Source organism: Numida meleagris, chromosome 1 (genome assembly GCF_002078875.1).
Source record: "Numida meleagris isolate 19003 breed g44 Domestic line chromosome 1, NumMel1.0, whole genome shotgun sequence".
Classification (NCBI taxonomy): Eukaryota; Metazoa; Chordata; class Aves; order Galliformes; family Numididae; genus Numida; species Numida meleagris.
The window spans coordinates 47,899,454-47,923,593 of NC_034409.1; the positions used below are offsets into that span (position 1 = coordinate 47,899,454).

Here is a 24,140-nt window from a genome sequence, read left to right on the forward strand (position 1 = left end):
TATCACTTCACAAATCGGCCCCTTCTGTGAACTGACTCACACCCACCAGGGTAGAGTCAACAGAAGAAAAGCAACAGATTCTAAACACAAGCGAGGAAGTTTTTGGTGGTGGTGATCCCACTCGTGCTCTGCTCTCAACGCCACACCGGAACACCAGCCTAACCAACAACCCATACCAAAGTGGCTGGCATGTTTCTCCCCCAGTGTAACTGCTATCTCTCCGGAACCACAAGGCAAGGCCATCAGCTCCGACCCCGACTCCAGCAGGGCCACGTCCAAGCGGCTTCTGGAGATCTCCCAATTGCTGAGATTACCACACCCACTCTGGGCGACCCCCGCTGCTCCTCGCGGCCGCAGCACCGCACCTCAGCCGGGCACGAGCAGCCCCTCACACCCCGCCCCGCCTCCCGAGGTGCGGAGCTGACCGAGCGGCCATAACGGAAGCGGCCGCGCGCATCACTTCCCGCCCCCCGCCGCCTCCCTCCGCCGCCGCCTCGGCCCTGCCCCTGCGGGGCGGAAGTGAGCCGCGCGCAGGCCGCCCCTCTCCCGGCGCCGTGGCTGTCGCTATGGAGTAGCCGGTAGAGGGACGGGACTGACTGAGTCAGGGCCGGAGCTAGGTGACAGCCGGTCCTCCGGGCCCACAAGGCGACGGGCGGCCGGGCCCCGCGCCAGCGGCTCGCCCCGGGCTCAGGTGAGAGGCGCGGTCCGGCCCCGCGGGGCTGCCCGGGGCCTAGTGCCGCTGCGCGGGGGCTGCGGGTGCGCGTCCCGGGAGCGCCGCTGGGGCCCGAGCGGGCCGTGGGGCGGAGTGCAGCGCCACCCGCCCCGGGGCAGCTGCGGGGAGGGGTTGTGCTGCGGGGCCGCTCGGCCGAGCGGTACGGGTCCGCTCTGGCTGTAAATAACAGTGACATCCTGATGCCGAGGGCCAGCCCGCGCGAGGCGGGCGGCGGTTGTGCGGCGTTCAGGTCAGGGTTCTCCTGTTAACAAGGGACCGGCACAGCCGCCTTCTGTCAGTTTTTTTTGTTAAGGTTTCAGTACCAAAATGCTTGGGGAAAAAAAAAATAGCCATGAAGGTGATTTATTCCGAGGATTTATTTTGGATTTTATTTCAACGTTTTCACTGTTTTGTTCCATTTCTTAATGCTGTTGTGGGCTGTTGCTTACTCCCCTTGCGTAGTGGCAAGGTTGTCACTGTGCTGATGTATTTCTGCTCGTGTATATCAGCACAAAGACCACCCGCAGTTGTGAGGGGACTTCATGAAAACGACACCCTAAGCAAATGCCATATTTCCTTTTAGGATTGGTTCCAGATTCCATAGACTTGGTATAGATATCAGGCTCTTGCTGTCATAGACTTGTTATCGGTAACCCTTTGTGTTCAAGCAGAAAGAAACCAAAGTTTTTAAACATTATTACATGTCTTGTGTTGCTCGTCTGAGTGCCGTTACTCATAAGATCTTGTACTTTTCTCAATTGTTGTTTTTTAATTTGTGATGAAATTGTCATTCTGGGTAACAGACTTCCTTTATTGCCCTGGGGCTGTTAATTTTTCTATAAAAAGTAGTTAAGTCTTAGAATAACTGAATAATTGAACAGTTTCCTGCAATTGAGAGCTAAAATTGCATGTTTCAGTTAGGGCTAATAACATCATGATACGTAGTATTATAGTTATTACCCCAAACAGAATGTTTATTTTTTTTTTTTTTTTGCATGGGTTTTCAAAGTACATTCTTTTTGTTGATGTAAATGTGAGTTTTTACTGAAATCAATAATAACAATCATTTTTACAGAGCCAAAGAAACAGGCTTCTTTTAGAACACAGTCCAAATGTTGACATAAGGATTTCTACAAATGTATAAACAGTTTTTGATGGACTTAAAACCAAAACTGTTTATTGAGGAGTACGTTTCTCAGTACTCCTTTCCCTTAGCTGAACTAATCAGTAATCTGTGTACTGCCAAGCTGAAGTGGAACAGGTTGGACAGGGCCTGTTAGGATTGCTTTTTAAATCCTGACCCTTCAGACACCTGGATGTTGTTAGCATTCTCACCTACTGGCTTTTCTGGTCTTCTCACTATAGTTAGTCTGTCACCTGCAGTACAGGGCAGTTCTGAATTAATGAATGCTACACCATTTTTCTGCTGTCTGGCTAGAGAAGCTATCTTTCAGGTTTATACAAAAGAATGTGAGCATGCATGTGCATGTTTGCTTCTTCCTATCTTTGCAATTAATTTTGTGAAATTTCTCTCCAGTTTTGAGAATTGCAACAGAAGAATGTGTTGCATTGATACTGCAGAAGACTTGTGGGTAGGCAGTGAATGAAATAAAATACAAATAGCACAAAATTTAACAACAATTTAACAACAAGTAAATGAGATTTGTGGTTATTTTAAACTCATTAAGATTGATTTTATAGTCCTTTGATATAGAGAATTTGTCCCATGATATAGCTGCAGAATAAATTCTAGGGATCCCTACCACTGTGTTCAGAATACTCTGTGATCCATGTTTCTACCTATTCATCAGGTTAATAAAAAGTTCATGTATAAAGGAATATTGGACAGTGTCTAATAACTGTTTGGTCTTGAGCTGCGCAGTTAAGAATTGCATGCATTTGTCCATAGCATAATTGATAAAATTGATTTATTGTAATAAAATGTCATGTAAAAATAGTAATTTAATGAAAGAATTCCGTGTTTCCATAGTTTATTTCCGGCTGTTCTCAATAAAACAGCACATACCAAGCAAGTACATAATTATTCTTATCTCATTTTTCTTAGACTACTCAAACTCAGTGCCTCACTATCTAAAGCTTCTGGTCCCCATAATTAAGACCCACTTCATCCTGCATGTGCATCATTTCTGGTTCTGCGCCTGAGTGGTCCTGTTGAAGCCATAACTACTACTTCCAGTTTTAAAGCTGAGTGTGAGATTGAGATCTGTGCAGCTGATGCCTTTCTTTTTTATAATAATACATCTTTTTTATATAGTACATTTTCTTGACTTTTTAATTTTGGTACTCTCTCTGGAAGTTCAAAGTTGTGTTACTCATCTGACGTGGCTGTTGGAGAAATGGCTGTTGAGTCACAACAGGAGTGTGTTTCTACATTTCACTGTGGAGTCATACTGAAAATGGGATGTAACTGCAACAGTGATCAGTATCAAGTAACATAACTGTGGTGCTTCCAGCACTGGGCTAGGATCTAGGATTTGCTTAGAACTAGGTTAGTACTGCTCCATACATCTACACTGGAATGAATTCTTCAGTTACTTTTTTTTTTTTTTTTAAGGAAAACTTGCTTAGTGTGTTTATTTTCTCTTTTAGGAAAGGGGGAAGAGAGTTTGCATGTTTGAATAGTGCAGCTGATTTCAGTCAAGTTTGACTGAAATACGCAGATGCCAAAGATAAATTGCTACAGGTTTGTGAGACTAAGCAACCATGGAGAGTAAACAAGCTCCATCAATGGCCTGAATGTGGAAAAAGCTGTAGTATAAATGCGTATCTGATTAGACTCCAGAAAATCTGGACCAGAACAATGCCCTATAGTACCTGAGCAGTGAGAAAAGCTTTAATTTGTTCTAATAGATCAGGTGGACATTGGGGCCGGTTCGTCCCAGTGCTCCCTGGACTGCTTGTTACTGCCTTCTGCTTATTTCATCCTCGTTACCATGACTTGGAAAACATCTTTATTGTGACTGACTCTTGTCTCTTCTATTCAATTAGCAGTGACATTCTCTATTTTTCAAGGTAGTTTTGCTTAAATTATAACCCAATGAATTGAATATGTAACAAGTAAGGCTATATTTCAGCGTATTTGCTAGTGTGTTATCTTAGGTTTATTCTGCAAGTTGAAGGCATTAGTAATTCTTCATACCTTATTTGAAAGGAGAAATGAGGAAATATTCTTCAATGTTTCTTTAAAATATGCCGTATAATACCAATTCCAGGAAATCATTTCTCTTTGCATTCTCTCTTTATCTTTGCATATACCGATAAAGAAGATGAATGCCTGTCTCTCTTTCACCATTTCTTTCTTGTCTCCATTCTTTCTTATATATCCATTATCAGAGAGACAATTGTATAAATGTGGCATATCCTTCAAACTTTTCTCTGACAGAAAAGAGAAGTCAGATTTTTTTGAACAAATTCTGTCAACTTAGGAAACTGTGTAAGTACACAGTAGAGGGAGGGAAAAGTGAACTGAACTGTAAGCAGCCACAGTCTTTTAGCTCCCAAATTTGCAAGGTTATGCTAATAACATGTACAATTAGATGTACAATTTTGTTTTAAAAAAAGCATAAAAAGTCAATTTCTTGTTTCCTGCTTCCACAGCAACTGATCAGCTCATGAATACTCAGGTCAGACTAATAATGTCAGCAGTTCTAATGGATAAAGGACTACATTTTGAGCTTGTATTTTGTTAGGCATGATGTAGAAAAGAACAGTATTATCATTTTTTTAATTGTCCTCTGCATAATAGAAATCATTCTGTTGCTGGCCTTGGTGTCTGGGCAGTCTTTTCCCTCAGAAAATGTCTAATTCCATGAGCACTGAATTAATGGAGCCCGGTTTCATTCACCTGTGGCTCTGCCGATTGATAATAATATACAAGTTGTGAACCTTTCCTTTCATGGGAGCAGTTTATAGATTCTCTAATTGATTCAATCATCTTTTTTCCAATAAATGGTTGAGTTTTTCAGTCATCAGTTGCTTTGATAGATCTCATGAAGAGTGATCAACAGATTTAGCAGTTTCTAGGGAGGAGTAGCATGGACATGCTAGGACACATAAGTTCTTTACAAGGAGAGTGGTGAGGTGCTGGAACAGGCTGCCTAGAGAGATTGTGGATGCCCCATCCCTGGAGGTGTTCAAGGCCAGGTTGGATGGGGCCCTGGGCAGCCTGGTCTAGTATCAGATGTGGAGGTTGGTGGCCCTGCCTGTGGCAGGGGGCTTGGAGCTTGATTATCTTTGAGGTCCCTTCCAACCCAAGCCAATCTATGATTCTATGACATACACTGCCAGGCATGTGCGCGCAAATATGTGTTTTCAGTATGAATGTATCTTGGAAATTACATTTCACTGTTCTTTTTTTATGGTTGCTCCTGTATCGTAATGGATCTTTGGTTAGATGACCTTAATATTGTTTTCAACATTTGTCTTTGTTAACAGAATTTCTAAGAGACTATGAATCTTTTTTCTTGTCTTTTTAGGATAGTGCATTGGTGTACAGTTGACACAATGGAGTCCATGCTGAATAAGTTGAAGAGTACTGTTACAAAGGTAACAGCTGATGTCACCAGTGCAGTCATGGGAAATCCCGTTACCAGGGAATTTGATGTTGGCCGACATATTGCCAGTGGTGGTAACGGTCTTGCCTGGAAGATATTTAATGGAACTAAAAAATCGACAAAGCAGGTGGGTTGTCAAGTAACGACCTATGTTTGTAAGTGTTAAATAACAGACTGGTAGGTAGCACCTGGTAAGTGATATTCAAAAGCAAAATCCAGCTGTGCGGACAAATGCTAAGGGTTTAAAAATGAATTGAAGACCCCAAAATTGTTTAAATATAATGTTATCAACTACTTAAGTGAGCATTGCTGCTGGAGAAAGAAGTGGTTCTGTATTCATAGCATACAGCTTAAGACCAAGAGCAAGAACTGATTTGAGTTAACTGATCTGACAAGAAGGAAGAGGCTTGTTTGTTTGTTCTAACACGGTTCATTTCTCCTGTTTAGTCTACCTTGCAGTTTTGGGGCACAATAATACTGGCTTTTTATAGCGTTAAAAGATCGTGGACTGTGCCATTATTTGATCTCAGGAAAACAGGCTGATTTTTTTTTGTTCAGCTGTGATGCACAAATTGAAGGGTTCAAAATGTTACTAAGAAATGAGATACAGTGGCAGAAAGGCATTGCATAGTGAAGGAGGGTGTGGAGGAAGCGAATTCTGCCTTGGTTGTGCAACTTTCAGACCAGTATTGTTGCCTGAGATGTAACTCTGTCTTCTTAAAGTGTTAAGGTTTAGAGCACTAGTATATGTACTTTTGCTTCAGTTGAAGCTGCATGTATAAATAAAAGTGGGACTGCGACTTTGGAACAAGGTTTGTCTTTATTAATGACAGAAGTGGTGGGATTGATTGCACCCTCAGCAAGTTTGGGGATGAGATGCCAAGCTGAGTGGTGTAGCTGATACAACAGAAGGAAAGGATGCCTTCCAGAGAGATCTGTGGGCCTGCATGAACCTAATGAAGTTCAGTATGGCCAAGTGCAAGGTGTTGCACTTGGATCAGGGCAGTCCCAGACACAACTACAGACTAGGAGAAGAACTCCTTGAAAGCAGCCCTGTGAAGAAGGACTTGGGGTTCTGGTGGACAGAAAGCTGGACATGAGCCAGCAATGCATGCTTTCAGCCCAGAAGGCCAATAGTATCCTCGGCTGCATCGAAAGAGAGGTGGCCAGCTGGGCAAGGGAGGTGATTGTCCCTCTCTACTCTGCCCTTGTGAGGCCCCATCTGGAGTGCTATGTCCAGGCCTGGGGCCCCCAGCAAAGGAAGGGTGTGGAGCTACTGGAGCAGGTCCAGAGGAGGGCCACGAAGATGTCAGAGGGCTGGAGCACCTCTCTTTTGAAGAAAGTTTGGGGGGTCTGAGCTTGTTCAGCTTGGAGAAGACTCCAGGAAGACCTCACTTTGGTCTTCCAATACTTAAAATGAACTTATAAAAAGGAGGGAGACCAACTTTTATGAAACCTGATAGTGATGGGACTAGGGGGAATGGCTTTAAAATAAAAGAGAGGATATTGAGATTAGATACTGGGGAGTTTTTTCACTCAGAGGGTGGTGAGGCACAGGCTGCCCAGAGAAATTGTGAATGCCCCATCCCTGGAAGCTTTCAAGGCCAGGTTGGATAGGGCTCTGGGCAGCCTGATCTGGTGCGTGGCAGCCCTGCAAGGGGAAGGAGGGTTGGAACTAGATGATCTTTAAGGTCACTTCCAGCTCAATCAATTCTATTAATCTATGAGAAACAGAGTTTAAGAGGTGGTATTACAGAACATGATTTTATTGATTGGGAGAAATGTAAAATATCTTTTTAAAACCTGGAGAGAAAATAGATTTTTCTTTGAGTAAGTAGGAGATACAGCCTACGGTTAAACTCAATGCTGAAGTGATAGGAAGTCACAGAATGAATCAGCTTGCTGTGGATGCGCAGAAAGAGATGGACACAGAGTAACTTTGGTAAGCATGTATGTAGCCTGTCAGATGGTAGCTAGTGGAGAGGAAATACAGTATGCAGAATAAATACTGTGTGGAGATTGTGTGATCTGTGTCAGAATCTGCATAATGTTGAGCATATGTTGTGCCATGTTTCTCATGCATCTGTCTAGCCATGACAGGACTTTACACATACAGTGTTTACTGAATTTTTCAAATGTGCTGATTTTTTGTTTATTTTGTGTTGTTTTTTGGTCTTATTCGATCATACAATGCAGTAATAATATTGAAAGTATTGTAGTTTTGATAGGTTTTATACAATCTCCGTGTTCCATAAGCAAGTGACCTGTAGTGGGCATAGCTTTGAGGGGATGGAGTGTTGTAATTTCTTTCACTCTGCCCACTTGACAGTATATGGAAATCCATTCCAGTAAATAGGTTGTTGGTTGTTTGGTTTTTCGTGCTTTTGAATAGGTGTTCTGACTGTTGATGTTAAAGGGCATTAGTTCAGATGTTACCATATTGGAACCTGCCTTCACTCTGTAAACCTTGACTAACACCTGTGCATTTGTATGCCATCATCAGTCATTAAAAATCCAGCAGCAGTTGTATTGCAGAGAATTTTAGCTGGCAATACCATTCATAATTGATATTGCCAGTTAGGTAACATCATGTCAACATTCCGTTTAATGTTGCAAAATAGAGCAATCCATCAGAACAAAACACTCTGTCCTCTCCTGTGTCTGTTCTTTGGAATTATTTTGTATTCCTTCTGCGTGGGCCTTTTGAAGGTTGGTTGGGCAGTATGGAAGTGGCTGGCTGTCGTACTCCAAGTGGTTGCTGTCACTTCTGTCAAGTGCTGCCTGCAATTCCTGTGTTGCAAATGTGTGTATGTAACTTGGAACTACAAGCACTCAGCATGTTTGTTTGTTCATGGTAAATGTGTATAGTGATCAAATAAGGAGGATGTAAGGCTTAATTGCCCTTCTTGTTATTTTACAACACAAGTAGTAATTTAAGTCATTGTAGCCATATAAAATAGCTGAATTGGAGTTTTAGTATTGCATCAGCAGTGCTGATCTGAAACGTTTGTTTCCCAGAACAAATGGAAGACAGCTGTCATAGAGAAGTTGGTCAGCTGAAGTTAAAATTTCAAATGTGAATTAATTTGATTCTTATTTTAATTCTGTGACATACACAAAAATACCAAAATTTAATCTCTGGTGACAGCAGATATGTATGGTAGTATTCCTTTTTTAAAAAAAAAAAATCTATTTTGTCTTTTCTTGCTTATTTATAGGTGACTAAATAACAACATGACACTGCAAGGAAATTACTTACTTGTGTGCATGTGTTGGGTGTTATTTACTGTTCATTTGAAATAATTTTGAGACTTTCTCATTTTACTTTTTAGTTATACAACATGTTACATGAAGTAACACATTGCTTATTTTATAGTATGTATTTCTGCCCATTGTGGATTCGCTTCCATAGTCTGAATGTGCTGATATTCTTCTGGCATAATATGGCATTTGTCCTTTTTTCCAATTAGAGCAATCAGAAGGAAATACATAGGGTAAGGTTACTTCGGAATGTTCATTCTGGCTTGATTGTAAGAAATAGAAGAATTAAAGAGATAATGGCTTCCACTTCAGGACTATTGTAGTCATGTTTAGTTTTTATTGTCATAGTACTGGATATATTATAGGTAAATCAACTTTCTGGATTTCAGCTATAGTACTTTTGTAATTTAAGCTTTCTATTATTTAAACTTTGAAGGCAAATTCATTTCAAACCTGAAATGGTAATGTTGTATACTTTGTGACTGAAACAGACTAATGGGAAAGTAGAGTTGCAGAAACATTGTCTAACTTCTATGATAAAAAAAAAGCTGGAGGAAAATCTCTTCTGGCAAAAGACCAGAGTGATGCTGGAATGCTTTCCAGTATTTTAATTCAGAGACTGTTTTGCTCTGCACAGTGGGAGTCTGTGATAAAACATAGTGTGTTTTCATGTTGATTATTCATTAAAAAAATGTCTGAGTGCATTTAGGTAAAATAGAGAAGAAATATAAGAGATAAAGCAAGCAAAGTTTCTAAAATCAAGCACTCTATCTTAAAATTTCCTTTGTTTTTGTTTACAGCTTAGTATTTAACAACAGGATCTCATTTAATCTTTTGCACAAGAGCACTACCTCATTTGAATCATATAATAGATGGCAAATCACTGTCATTCAGCATTTTGTGGGTTTTTCTTCCTTCCACATTGTCCTGTGCTTAGTCTCTGCTGTTACTACTGTACACTATTCTAAATCTCCTTGAAAATAGTGATTGAGTTTCTCTGATGTTCACCACAACAGTGCTTGGATGCTTTTTGCATTGTTAACATCTTTTCTCAACGTGCAGTGAAATGGGGAGGATGAATTGATGGTTACATCGTTACGTTTCCACAGCTTTTAGAGTTCTTATTTAGAAATACTTTATAGTTGTATTTGCATCTTTAGCAACACATGTACTCGTGTGTTTCTGCAACCTTTGTGTGGCTTGCCTTCCTCTCAGTGGCAAAAGAGAAAGCATGATATGACTTGGTGGCTTGGTTGCCTTTTGCTTGTTGGGAATAGAGGACATCAGGAGGATAGAATGGAAACAATGAGGCACAGGTTACTGAGAATCGGCAAGCATTGGTGCAGTATTTATATTTGTTTCCCTAGATCATGGCCTTTGTTGATAGGAATCAACAATACTTCATGCTATTTTTTTTTTAAATGAGAATAGAGTAGGGCTTCCCTTTTAGTTTTGACTCTTCACTACCTGCTTTCTTAAGATTTGGGAAATATTTTACTTTTTTCTCTCTCTTTTCTTTTCTTTCCTTTTTTTTTTTTTTTTTTTTTTTTGCAGTTATACTGGCTGAGATGGGAGCTGGATTTTTGTGTTCTCTTTGGTTTATAAGGTGTTTGACTAGTCAAGTATGGATGCAAGTGTACTTTTTTTCCAGTTGATTTGTCTTTAATGGCTTCCATGATGAGCCTGTCCAGTTGCTGGTTTTCCTTTCTTTTTTTTTAATTTCATATTCACCTCTGTAATTTTGAAGTTTCATATAATTTTCTTAGTTTTCTCCCACTCCATTTGCAGAGGTTCATTGGAAAATCTATTTCCTCTATTTTAACATTTACTACATTTCTGGGACTCATTTTACACAGGAATTTTTTCTTGTGCTTAATGTGTTATCATGGGAATGATTAGGTTAATTGAGCTCTCAGATATTTTTCCATCACAACAAATTCTCTCTTATGAAAGTATACTTTAATATGGAACATACTTGTTTGGAGCAGAACTTTGAGAAAGAGTGTAGTTTAATAAAACACCCCTTAATGCCAAATGAGTGAGTATCCTCAGAATATTTTATTTATTCATAGTTAATATAAATGCTTTTGTCTACCTAAAAATCAAGCTGATTTCTGGCCTGTTAATCTGCTGTTCCATAATTCTGTAGCAAGTGATTGTAGTTTATGCAATAGTTTGTAAGGTGTGGAGCACAGTAATTCTTAAAAAACATTCCAGAAATTCTATACAATCACAGTGAAAATGGCTGGGACGGAGTAAGAACAATATGTAGCTGCAGATATATATTGAAATGCTTCTTGCATTGCTGGAATTGTGCTGTTGATTTTTTAAAAAGTATGCACTTACCTAATCTTATGTAGGTTTTATTTTTTGGATTTGTTATGTACTGAGTGAATTTCATTGGTTATTTCTAGGAAGTGGCTGTTTTCGTGTTTGATAAGAAACTAATAGACAAGTATCAAAAATTTGAAAAGGATCAGATTATTGATTCTTTAAAACGAGGTGTTCAACAGCTAACGAGGCTTCGACACCCTCGACTGCTTACTGTTCAACATCCATTGGAAGAATCTAGGTAAGCTGTAGTAAAGGTGAGAACAGACTTTCTTAATTATTGTTTGCTTATTCAATATAAAATGTCTGGAACATTCAGCACTTACATCTGATGAGATTCAAGTGTAATATATTTACTTATGTGCCGCGGATTTTCCAGGGATTTAGAGCCGAACGCTACACGTTGTGGGAAGCATGACAATCTCAATATGAGTACGCAAGCTTCAACTTTAATGGAGTACTTCACAACATATATAGAAACTGAGTTACACCTGGCAAACTGCCATTGGTGGGGCTAACCCAGCCCCATTCTCTGATTGGTGTTTACAACTTGTTGAACAAACAAAGCCAAACAGCAACCACCCCCCTGTGCCCAACAGTTAACCTCCTGAAACTTCTGTCCTTGGACTCCGCCCCACCCAAGGACCCCTAGGCCCTGCCGACCGTCCACCCAGAACTACTCCATACACACACTCTGCAGTACTTCCTTGCTCGTACAGTCGCTCGAGTCATGGCCACCCTGATCCCTCAACACTTATGTGGGAATGTTATTCTTCCCACCCTCAAATCCTTATTCACCAAGTCATAGGATGCATCCTTGATGTGAATCTAATTGATAATCTACTACATGATCTAAGTCCAGCTGCAGGTGGAAGACTACACATGACCCTTAGAGCAAGGATATTTAGTAGTTCATTTAATTTCACTTTAAAAGGGCCTTTCAAATTTGTTTTCTTTTAAAAGGTTGTTCATTTATTTTTTTCCATTTATGAGATTGGGCACTCGATAAATTGTATCTTTCTTGCTTCATATGCGTATAAAAGATCCTCAAATACCAAATGAGGGAGACAAATTTGTATTTTTGTAGTGTTTGTTTGATCTATGTAAGGTTGGTCACTAGGTACAATAATGGGTTAGTTTTATACCTGTATTATTCAACTGTAGTGATAACAACACATTAAAATCTGATAAATAAAATGAAGATTTCATGTTAAAATAAAAAGCTGATCTTACTGAGAAAGATCATGAGGCTTTTCAACTTCTTCCAAGGAAGTTTCTTATAAGTGGAGTCTAATAGAGATTAATATACATTACCTTTCAAACTCATTCGCTTGTTATTCTGTCTGTTAACCTGCACGTTTCCAAAGACACTGGTTTCTAGTTGCTGAGAAAGCCATGGGAATATTTCTTTATCTCTGCAGTGCCTACTTTGAGAAAGATTTCATGGATCAAATGACAACTGTATATTCATATATATCTTTCCTTCTGTACTAAAGACATTTGGTTTAGTTTGCTCCTTGTATAAGTCTATGGTGGATTACAAATTGAAGACAACTGTCAATATTGTACAGTAGTAAATAAACTACCAGTCATTAAATGGCCTAGGGTTGTCTCAGTCATTGTTTATGCAGGTGAGTCATATATACCAGAATGTACCTCAAGCTTTTCACTTAAAATTGGCATGGTGTTTCAGTTCACCCGGAAACTTCATCTCTATTTTTTCCTAAATTCTACACTTAAAAAGAAGAGGGTAAGATTTATACCACGGAGAGATAAGAAGGCTTTGGTATTCTTTCTGCGAACAGTTTAAGCCTTTTGAGTAAAATTAATCTTGCAATTCAGTCAGAGTTCTTGCTGGTGAGTTTTTAGTAACACTCTGCTTTGATCCGAATACTGTTCGTACCCAGTACGCTCTTGGTAGGAACATCACTGTGACCAAACCTGCCCAGATGTTTGCTGTGCCACAGACTGGTGTAAGAGTTTTGTGGGGTTCAAAATTTGCTTAGACTGTGTATGTATCTCTGTGCAAGTGTCCTGGAAGACTGATATTTTTTTTAGAATTGAAGAAGGTATTTGCAGTGTGTTTATTTTTTGAGGACATCTGTAGCAGGCTCCTTCTGGGCTGGTCTGGATTTGGTGTATCCAAAGTAACATACAGCTGTGGCAAACTGCCTGCAGGTCACACTCTATTTTCCTTTTGTGGTGTGGTGTAAAAGAATGCTTTTGGTCTATTTGCACCAGGTAGATGTTTCCAGGCCATAGTATTTTGATCCCAGTATGTAGGTAGCTACTGCTAATATAATGTTTCTATTTCATATAATTGATATTCAACATAGTTATGTTGATAATAAATATTGTATGTAAATTTTACATGCACTTATATAATGTATGCAATGTATATTTATATGTATGCTAAATGTTTAATGTAACACATATTTACTAACAGCTTGTTTTGGCTTCCAGTAACAGAAAAGCGTGAAAAGGCTGAATTGTAAAACTATTCACAAAGACAGAAGAGTTCCAGATATTTAATTTCATAGACACTCCATCTGTTGTAGTTTTTTTCCCAAAGCATATGCATGTTTGGCCATTACTTTTCTTTGTAACTTGTTTTCTTTTTATTATGTTACTCTGAATGTCATTTTGATATTATTCAGGGAACTGTTAAAGAGGATGCACTGTATGGCAGATAACAGTTCGTACAATATTAAATTGCTTTAATTAGATTTACTCCATCCTTCCGGTATTCTGACGTGGTACCTTATTTTATTAACTCCTGAAGTAAAAAAAAAAAAAAAAAAAAAAAAAAGCTATCTTTCTTTTCCCTCAAAGCAACAGCAATTAGAGTGTTTATGTTGTGAAAATACTGAATAACTGTTTTGTAAGTATTTTCTGTCATCAATGCCTTAACCATAACTAAATGGAGAAGCTCCACAGTAAAGCTGAAATCAGATTAAAAATGAAGATCTTTGTCTTTCTGTGCTTTCATTCTTCCTGGTGATTAATCAGAAAATGAGGTTTTGTAGCACTAGTTGTGTTAACAGGAAAGTGGAAGCGATGATTTCTACAGAATGGTGCGAAGGTGGCAAAGCAATTACAGTTTGGTCAGGTTAGCTGAGGCTTATGAATCAGTGAATTTTGATTTTCTTTTTGCCTTCAGGAAGACATCAGCAAAAAACTAAAGTCACTCTTAGTCTGGATGAGTAATGAGAGTGTTGCATGTTTCATCAACCTTCTTTTACCTCAAAGAGCAAGTGTGTTAATGTACTGAGATACATAAAAATTTTGTGATAAATTCATGCTGAGATGTTGTGTCTTCTGTGATTATTTTAAGGGTTATAATAAACAGAAGGTTAGGCTTCTGCCTTCTTGCCAGTAACTTTATAACTCACAAAAATATCTTTACCAGTGTTACTCAGTATTGGTTTTCTGTATTCATGCTGATGCAACGTATGACCACAGTGTGTTTGCATGAAAAATATTCATTCTTAGACCAGATGTATGTGCTACCATCCACGCAGTGCTTTCTCAAAAAAAAAAAAAAAAAAAGACTGTAGCCTCCCTTATTGTTCAGAACAGAGTGAGGAAGGGGAATATATAGAACAAGTTGGTCTTTTTTCACATGAAATTTGTGAAACTGTGACGTATGCTGTTTTCAGGACTTCAGAATTTGACTTTCTGGAGCACAGTGTTATAACCAGTCTGCTCTTTGTGCTTTATCTGTGCTTTCTAAACAGTGCTAACACAGATCCATTAGAAAGACCTATCATTCAGGAATTGACCTTATCGCTCTCTATAACTACCTGAAGGGAGGTTGTAGTGAGCTGGGGGTCGGCCTCTTCTCTCTTACAACTAGTGACAGGATGGGGGGAATGGCCTCAAGTTGCACCAGGAGAGATTTAGGCTGGACATCAGGAAATACTACTTTTCTGAAAGAGTGGTCAGGCGCTGGAATGGGCTGCCCAGGGAGGTGGTTGAGTCACCGTCCCTGGAGGTGTTCAAGAAGTGTTTAGATGTTGTGTTGAGAGACATGGTTTAGTGGAGTTATTGGTGATAGGTGGATGGTCGGACTGGTTGATCTTGTAGATCTTTTCCAACCCAGCTAATTCTATGATTCTGTGATTCTAATAAAGCGGTAGATAAATTAATTAGATAAACAGTTCACACAACGAGCATATTTGTGTGTCTCTGATTACTGTCTGACTACATTAAGCATTGCTTCAGTCTAGGGGCGTATCAGTTTTAGATACAGCTAGCAGCCTGGTTTAATGGTAGTAAGAAATATTTGTTTTTCTTGGATTAGGGCAGGAAAAGTATAGTTTTCTTAAAACTTCTTATGAAGTACTGTGTGCATCATGAGTGATATGTGTTGATGTTAGAGAATATGATAAATGAAGCTGATTTCTCTATTATAATATTTTTTTCAATTCATATATATATTTCCATATATAAAATCTCTTATATAGTGATTAAAAGTCTGTAATAACATGTGTTTTTAGGTTAACGCTGAGTCTCTGTTGATGTATAACATGGTTGCTCATAGCCAAGACGTGTTGTATTGCATTATTTACAAGAAACATTTTTTTTTAATCTGTCTTCTCTATAGAGATTGCTTGGCATTTTGTACAGAACCAGTGTGTGCAAGTTTAGCTAATGTTCTTGGCAGCTGGGACAACCTCCCTTCTCCCGTACCATCTGACATTAAAGAATACAAACTTTATGATGTGGAGACTAAATATGGCCTGCTTCAGGTGTGGCATTTTTGTTTTTATTATTTTCATGTGCTTTTATTATTAATCGTTGTTTTATAAATACCGTGTCTGTGTATAGTAAATCAAATAATTGTGAAGAGAAAGATGATAGTGACCTGAACACTGTAAGTATAAGAGAAGGTGAATACCAGAGGCTCTGTAAGTTGCTACTACTTTTGGTTATTCTGATATGGAAAATAAAAAAAAAAGTTAATTTTTATATTCTAAATAAATGTCTTTTCTACAGCTGTCTCTCCTGTGCATGCTTTTTGTTTATCTTCTGTGGAGGAACAATAGCTTCTAGGTTTTATTTGGTGGAAATTTTGTTGAACGTCAACAAATATTTTTGTTCTTATGCTTTGGTAGCTGATCAGTGTTAGTAATCTCACCTGTTGCATACTCACATCTGTATTTAATTTCCTTCATACATAATTATTAAAACATAGTCCAAAATCAGTGATGAAAAATCACTTCTTAGTTAACGTATTAGTATAACCATGACCACAGCAAATAAGACTGTAGATGTGACAGAAATTTTTGTAGTTGTTGTACAACATACCTAGAGAAATATTTAACCCAAAATACTAATCTTTTATTAACAGGTTTCTGAAGGCTTGTCCTTTTTGCATAGCAGTGTGAAAATGGTCCATGGAAATATTACTCCTGAAAATATAATTTTGAATAAAAGTGGAGCATGGAAAATTACAGGCTTTGATTTTTGTATCCAGTCAACAAATCCATCTGAACAAGAGGTACTAGATCTTCATATTTTTATTTATTAGTATGTCTCATATTCAGATCTTTGCCTGAAACCAGTTTCTTGAGATTGCATTTCAGTACATTTTTGTAATGTTCACGTCTGTATTTTGTTGGCAGAAAGTTTGAACGTGTGGTACAGGTCTGCACTGAAGTTCTGCCTTTGATCATCAGAGAAAAAAAGCAGGACTTGGCTCAGTAGGCTCAGAATAGGCTAGTGGTAGTTTCAGACAAAGGCTGAAAGTGCCTGTGACACTCTGCTCACCTGCATGTTTGATGACATGCATAGCTGCGCATTATTCTCTTACAGCCATTCAGTGCCTGGTTGCTACCTCCTCAAACCAATTCCTATCATAGTTCATGTTTCTCTCCTTACAGCAGTGCCTTTATGTTTGCATATGTTTCTTCTTAATTCTAATGTTCAGATATCACTGCATGAACTAATCACTCTAAGTTACGGCCATTGATTTTTAACAGATATGCTTTACTCAATTTCTGCTTTGTAATTTGAAGGGATTAAAACTTTATTTTTTGCTGCTGCTCAAACTTCTTATTTAAGTAGTTTTTTTTTAAATCCATAATAAGTTTGCTTTTTTTGTTCTTCTCTTATAGCCCAAGTTCCCTTGCAAGGAGTGGGATCCAAACTTGCCATCTTTGTGTCTTCCAAATCCTGAATATCTGGCACCAGAGTACATTCTCTCTGTGAGCTGTGAGACAGCAAGTGATATGTACTCTCTAGGAGCTGTTATGTATGCGGTGTTTAATAAAGGGAAACCAATTTTTGAGGTCAACAAACAGGATATTTATAAAAGTTTTAGTAGACAACTTGATCAGGTATCTGTTCTGTCTATGAATATTATACATTTTTTTCATATTTGGAAAGTCAAAGTTAAAGCAAATTTAAATATTTTAGACACAAGTAAAAAAATAATCCTAGCAAAATACGGAAAATGAAAATATGTGTAGAGAAATTTGTGTACTATCTTTGTCAGCTACAGAATTTGTTTTTTAGCTAGTTTGTTTGTAATCTTGTTGAATGCTGGTTTTGTGGGATAAATGCTCTACCTGTTAGGACAAATAGTGCCAAACACAAGGCAATGAATGACCAGCGTAGGGCTAGTGGAGATTGCTGAGTTTAGAGTGATTTGATCAATGGGCAGCCATTCATTTATCAGCAATTTCACATTCTTTGTGAACTCACAGGTGAAGTAATTGGAACAGCTGATGTAATGGATGTTCACATGCAAGTTTCTTTTGTTGCAGCTTCTTTGGGTGCCCATTGCCTTAACCATATGTACTGTATTTTAGTGTATCTAAGCAAGATCTCACATAATAACATATACTTCTTTAAAAATACTGATTTTTGTGTTATCTGATAACCTGAACACAATTGGAAGCTGGGAACAGGAGAATGTGACTGGACACACATGGGCTATTGGGAAGCAGAAGGAAAACTGTGAGGGATCAGGAGCAAGTGAGTTGTGAAAGGGGAGAAGGGAGTGATATCAAAGGTGTGGTTAAAGAAACCAGTATGAGAAACAAAGTATAGTGCTAATGTATATTGGAAATAGTTGTATACAGGATTTTCTGATTTCATGATACATGTGCTTAAATTGCTTATGCAGCTGAGCCGTTTAAGCTCCAGTACTCTCCAGAATATACCAGAGGAGGTGCGTGAACATGTAAAGCTACTCTTAAATGTAGCTCCAGCAGTCAGACCAGATGCAGATCAAATGACTAAGGTCAGTTCATGGAAAATACGGTAGCTATAGGAAAAAGGGAAAATGATGTTTAATTTATAGAACTAATAGAGCTCTTTTGAAGTTGTTGGTTTTTTTTTTTCCTGTTAATCTTCTTGGTTGAAATGTTAGACTTTTTTTTAACTGTTTTGGCAGTAATGATATTAGCTGGTGGCAAGTGTTGTCCTTACACTAACGTTTAATAATATGAAAGAAGTGTGTGCTGAAATAGAACTTAGAGTAATCATTCAATGCAACACTATTTTGTTACTGTCCAGTACAGCTGTAAGTATTTTCAGTGCTACATTTTATTCTATTCAGTCTTTAAAACCATATTGGAAGGATTTTAAAACCATGAAGTGACAAAGGACACCAAATGTAAGGATTAACTTTTGGCTTATGATTTTTTTGGTGTGTTCTTGAATGTGCAGAAGGAGAACTTAAAACATATTTTGAGCTTACTTGCTATAATAACATAGAAATAAATTGCAACAAGGATAATATATGGCAAACTCTTTCTCCACTATTTGAAGGTAGAACTTAAAAGCACGATCCTTATGCCCTCTACCCTATTTTGTCATACCTGATAGTATTTCAGGTTCCTACCTATAGACTTGCTTAGCTAAGCAATTTTCTTCCTTTCCTGTCATATAAAAAGATTATATGCAGAGAATAATTAATGTCTTTGAGTTGGAAGAAATAGTGAATACAAGTGATGGTTCTGTCAACAAGTGTTGGAAGAAGTGAAGAAACTGGCAAACATTGCTTAAGTTATCAATTCACTTTTTCTGAAAGACTGAAACAAAACGAATTGTAAATTGTATTAAGCACCATGATTTTATAAAGGTTATAAGTGTCTTTAATCACATCTGCACCGGAGGCTGAATTGTAGGATAGAGATATTAAATATATGTTGTAAAAAAGTTAGTTAAGCAGTTAGTTAAGGCCAGCATGATGCGAGCTGATGTGGAGCTTTGCATGGGCAAATTTACCTTGCTATTTTTAATGAGGTTAAGTTAACGTGTGTAGAGCTCCACAATCTTGTAGTTAATACTTCTCTTGGTATGTGATTTGGAATACAGAATTTAAGTCTTACACTGCAGACTAGCTTGAAGTAGGTGCTGATAGGTTTTTTTTTTCTTCTTTGTTGCCCTACTCCTATCAACTTCTCTTTCTGTTTGACAGCACAGCTTCTGTGTATGTTTTTATGTACTTTCATTTTTCACAAATTTTTCAACTGAAAACAGATGTCTAAATGGTCTGAGAGACTGAGCTCTCTCTCGAACCATTGCAAGACCATAAAGTTTGATATATCCTTCCCTAGCTGAGAACTAGCAGAAAAGAGGACTCTTACTCATGCAAGTTTTCAAATGCATTACAGTTTCTGTAGGTTTGAGATGGATGCTCTTCTATTCTTTTCATTCAGCTCCCAGCTGAAAGCTGAATATTCAGGGATGGATTTTAGATAAAAACAGTCCTGTCCTCATGCTGCATTTCTGTCAGTTTTTCGTTAATGATGAAGGAGCTATGTCAGTATTAATGATTTACTGAGGCAACAGGATAATCCACTCCTCTTTGTTGATGCCATGTTCATAAGCCTGATCTGCGTATGTACACAAAACTACTTTGTTACACAAAGCTTGAGAAGGCCTGTGCCCTTTTTTCTGACAGCCAGAGGTGCAACTGAAGTAATGCAAACATGGGAGATCGTGTATATCCTATCCACTCTAGCTTTTTACAAGCGGGTATGAACACTGAAGATAAATTTATATAATCAGACATCTGTTGTATATAAATTCTTGTTGAAACATTATAGTATTCCAGGGATGGTACTTAGACCTAGATGGCCTTTAGGTAATCCTTTGTAATATTAAATAGCATACTTATTCCAAGAGAACTTTTAGTTCATGTTCTTACTTTTCTTCTCTCTTTTTTTCTTTTTGTAAATAAAACATTATTTTTTACACAGTGAGTTAATTTAGATATTTCTTTAAAGTGCTAGGAAAATTGTCCTAATTATCAACCTTTGTCTGCAAATATTATACTGATATTATACTACTTAGTATGTAAATATTTACTTTTCTAATTGTTGGTTGCTGACACTATATTGTAAAGGCTTACTATAGTACATTGAGAAGGTAAACATATGATTATGTGTCTGTAAGCAAGCTTTCTAATAATGTTGATCTTATTTTTAGATACCATTCTTTGATGATGTAGGAGCAATGACGCTTCAGTATTTTGATACATTATTTCAAAGGGATAACCTTCAGAAATCACAGTTTTTTAAAGGACTACCAAAGGTTCTGCCAAAGCTGCCTAAGGTACGTAAGTATGATTTCTTAAAATAGTTTAAAAATACATACACATCTATTAACATTCTTAATCTCAGAATTCTGGACTTCAGGTAGCTTTGTACCATAGTAGACTGCCACGAGACTGTCAGAATAAAGTAGTAGGAAAGAAAGGGAGATTGGAAGACAATTTGTGTAGATTCTCCTCAGCTGTTGATAAATCTGGAAACATGAAATGGTAAATTGTGCTATTAGTATATGTATGTAATCACTGATTGGATATCCTCTATGTAGTTCATCCTACTTTGAAAGGGAATTATCTGCTCTGTATTTACAAGGCTTTCCCTTTATTTCCAGACGCTATCATTAGTTCTTTGAAGTCATCTTGCCATATTTTCTCCCAATTTGTTTACAGGATTGCTTCAACTTCTTTATAGCAAGGTAGTACTTTAATGTTGAAGGATGCAAAGTATCCTTCCTTCAAAAGACTAAATGCTTTCTTATGCTAGCAGCAACCAGAAACCTGAGTAGCTAATGCCTGTCATTCCACATTTCTCCTGTGTAGTGCTAGACACTGTGTCTAGACTGACTCTTCTTCTTGTGGTATTCTCAAATTTATGTAAGACATAATGCATAAGTGGTGTAGATGGTGTATTAGATTAATACATAGTAGAATGGCTGAGCTTTTCGACCATCACATTAAACTTCTTTCTTTTGAATTGAATTCAATTTTGAACTACACAGTGCAAAATTCAGATTTAACATTCTCATCTTTTTAATTGAGTAACTATTTCCTTTGATCAGAAATTCTTGACACTTTGAATTTGGTGTAGGTGGGATGTATTTCACCTAACTTCAGATAGCCACAAATTGCCTTTAGGGCATTCACTTTTTTCTGTTTTAAAAATATTATTGTGGAGTTAGACTGTGCCTTTGATTTTTAATGATTTTTAAAGCATTTAAGCTTGTGTATCTCTACATTAGGCGTCCACAGTGTAATTATCTATATTTTGTCAGCTGAATCCCACTTAGGGAATGTACTTGGAGTTTACAAGGAGATATATTAGTTTATGAGTTTGTTCACTGGGTTCTGAGGTAGTGAAAGACTGAGGTTTTGGGTGATAAAACTTCTTAGTTTTTTTCTAAGGGAAATATGTAGAATGAGGATTTCATTATTCATATAAGTGACTTAAAGTCCAATTTTCTGTACAGTCAGTAGGTTTTTACTGGCCTTCACAGTTGTTGTAGTCTCCAATTATGTCTTGAGTGCAAGCAGAGACAAATAAGAAAAGTAGAACAGTGTAAATTAGCTTAACTATATGGTGAAAGTAAGTTCAAAATTGAAACTTTCATCTTTTTTGGTATTTTTGGTTAATATCAGATTGATGTAAAAGCTGTTGAGCTGGCACATTAGCAGCATGGTGTAACGTGATGTATGCTTGTTTTTCTCTCTTAGCGTGTTATAATTCAGCGAATTTTGCCTTGCTTGACCTCCGAGTTTGTGAATCCTGATATGGTACCCTTTGTCTTGCCCAATGTTCTACTAATTGCTGAGGAATGCACCAAAGAAGAATACATCAGGCTCATTCTGCCAGATCTTGGTCCTGTTTTTAAGCAACAAGAACCAATCCAGGTATGTTAAAGTTGTTCAGATTCAGTTTTTCTCTTCAGTATTTCTTCCCTGAAAAATGACTGTTTCTTCTAGTTCCCTTTTCCAACTTCACACAGCTTGTCCAGCTTTCTCTGTAGTTGTCCAAGCAGTCACCCTTGATTCATACAAAACAGATTTTTCTAGGAAGTTCATCAATTCTTTATTCCTGCTATTTACTTGGGTCTTCTGAGGTTATATTTGCACTTATAGATGAGATTTGTATTAGCAAAAAGAAAACAGTTTTTACTCAACTCTCATCTTCAGTTGGTTGTTGAATGTATTTTTTTTAATCTTTTTGTCAATATTATGGCTGATCTAAGCAGGGTTGTACGGTACAATATTTACATATATTCTACCAGTAACTGAGACTATGACTTTTTTCTTGTGTCCAGATTGGTAACACTGGGATCTTGGGGTGGGAAAATCATAACTTTGACACTCTTTTTAAAGTGCTGCTTGCTTATGGTAATAAAATAGTGTAACACAATAGTATATAATACAAATAGTAACACAAGTTTGAAAAATTTCATTTTATTTGACAAATATTACTATGATAGATTAAGTAAAATATGTTTTATGTCGCTGTTTGCTTGCATAGAAGTAGCAAAGGAGCACAAGATTTGCATCCTTCTTGTCAACACTGTGTGTGATGATGTTTGAAAATTCTGTCACTGAGATAGGCATCTTGCATTCCTTCTAGCTCACCTCATTTTAATTCCTTCTGCGGCTCTTTCTCTGCAAAGCACTTAAGGGCCAAGGTAAATGTAGGAATGTGCAAGTAGATGCTGTAGCTCTGAGTATCAGAGAATCAGGGCTGAGAACTCCCTTTATACTGGGGAGGAGGGAAAGAGGACAACTGTGTTACCTCAAAATAGCTCATAAAATTGGAAGTACTTAATGTTCTTTTCCTTTGGTACATTGTGAGTTTATGTTATCTTACTTTTTGTCTTGAAAAAGTTAAGCATGTAGTTCACAGCCCATAAACATCTCATTTCTGCTGTTTCATCGTAAAAGATAATACTCAGTTTTTCTACCTTTAATATCAGATTTGTGAGACAATCCTTCCTGCAAAAACTTTATTTCAAGTTTTTATCTGAAGCATAATGGGTTTTGTATTTAAAACTCATATATATTTAAAACATATATTATATTTAGAGCTGTTTTATTTCTTAGAAAATAAGGGGAAAATGAAATAAAGACTTGCAGCATTTCTGTAGCTTTCTAGATACTATATATTCAATTCTTATGTTAACGTTTTTGATGTGCACTAAGTACTAAATGACTTGTTCCACTTTTATTTCTGTGGAATTTTCAGTATGGAAAGGCTTGTCTCACTAGTCTTGTTTTAAAAGTTTATATACTAGGAATTCAGGGGAAAATTAAGGAGTGCTAGAGGACACAATTTCAGGTCTGATTGGCAACATCATGTCTTTGTGCAAGGGGCGAACCTACAGTTCCTGTGTGTTTGTAACTCTTGGAGAGAATGTCAATGTTTCTTCCACAGGCTCTCTCAAGATGTTTTGGATGTGTATATGGCATGTTGCTTGGCTTCTGTGAGACACCTGAGTTACGAAGAAAATGTGTCTTGGGAGGCTACTGTATTTCAGAAGGAAGAAATTATTATCCAGTCTTTAAAATAATTTTGTATGAGGGAATTTATAATCTTAAAATGGAATTATTAGTTAAATTGCCGGTTCATGTGACAGTCTTGAAGTTGCTGTGGGGTACCTGGAGTGCTACAAATTAATCCTGTAGCAGAAAGAAAATGAAAGCAGAAAACTTGTATTTTAGTTTGATACACTTACACTTCTACATTCTGATGCTTCTATTTATCTGACCAACACCAAGGCTGATTGCTACGTATTTTAAGATTTGAACATTAAAATCACTTCCTTCTGTGAAATACTTGGCTTTCTATAATGAGTGTGACACCATTTATCACAATTTTTCCACCTACTCCAACCTGTTTTCTAAAAGAAGAGTTGGGTATTGATGGAGAGTCAGTCCCTGTAAAATGTTGTCTTACTTAACTCGAATGGTTCCCTTCGATGTTAGTTGCAAAGTTCTCTGT

At 37.6% G+C, this 24,140-nt stretch overlaps 1 protein-coding gene across 2 annotated transcripts in view; it reads left to right on the forward strand.

The window, feature by feature from the left end:
* The window catches only part of SCYL2 (SCY1 like pseudokinase 2), a 37,479-nt gene continuing 13,807 nt past the window's right edge, over positions 469-24,140 (forward strand). Inside the window, exons 1-9 of one of the 2 annotated variants that reach the window (XM_021410576.1) lie at positions 469-691; positions 5,209-5,413; positions 10,962-11,119; positions 15,485-15,629; positions 16,232-16,381; positions 16,998-17,219; positions 18,011-18,127; positions 20,323-20,448; positions 21,875-22,051. In XM_021410576.1, the coding sequence (XP_021266251.1) occupies positions 5,237-5,413; positions 10,962-11,119; positions 15,485-15,629; positions 16,232-16,381; positions 16,998-17,219; positions 18,011-18,127; positions 20,323-20,448; positions 21,875-22,051 (1,272 nt within the window). In that variant the 5' untranslated portion in view covers positions 469-691; positions 5,209-5,236. Of the gene's footprint in view, positions 692-3,345; positions 3,417-5,208; positions 5,414-10,961; positions 11,120-15,484; positions 15,630-16,231; positions 16,382-16,997; positions 17,220-18,010; positions 18,128-20,322; positions 20,449-21,874; positions 22,052-24,140 lie in introns of those variants that run through there. The other variant, XM_021410500.1, reaches the window with a different exon arrangement.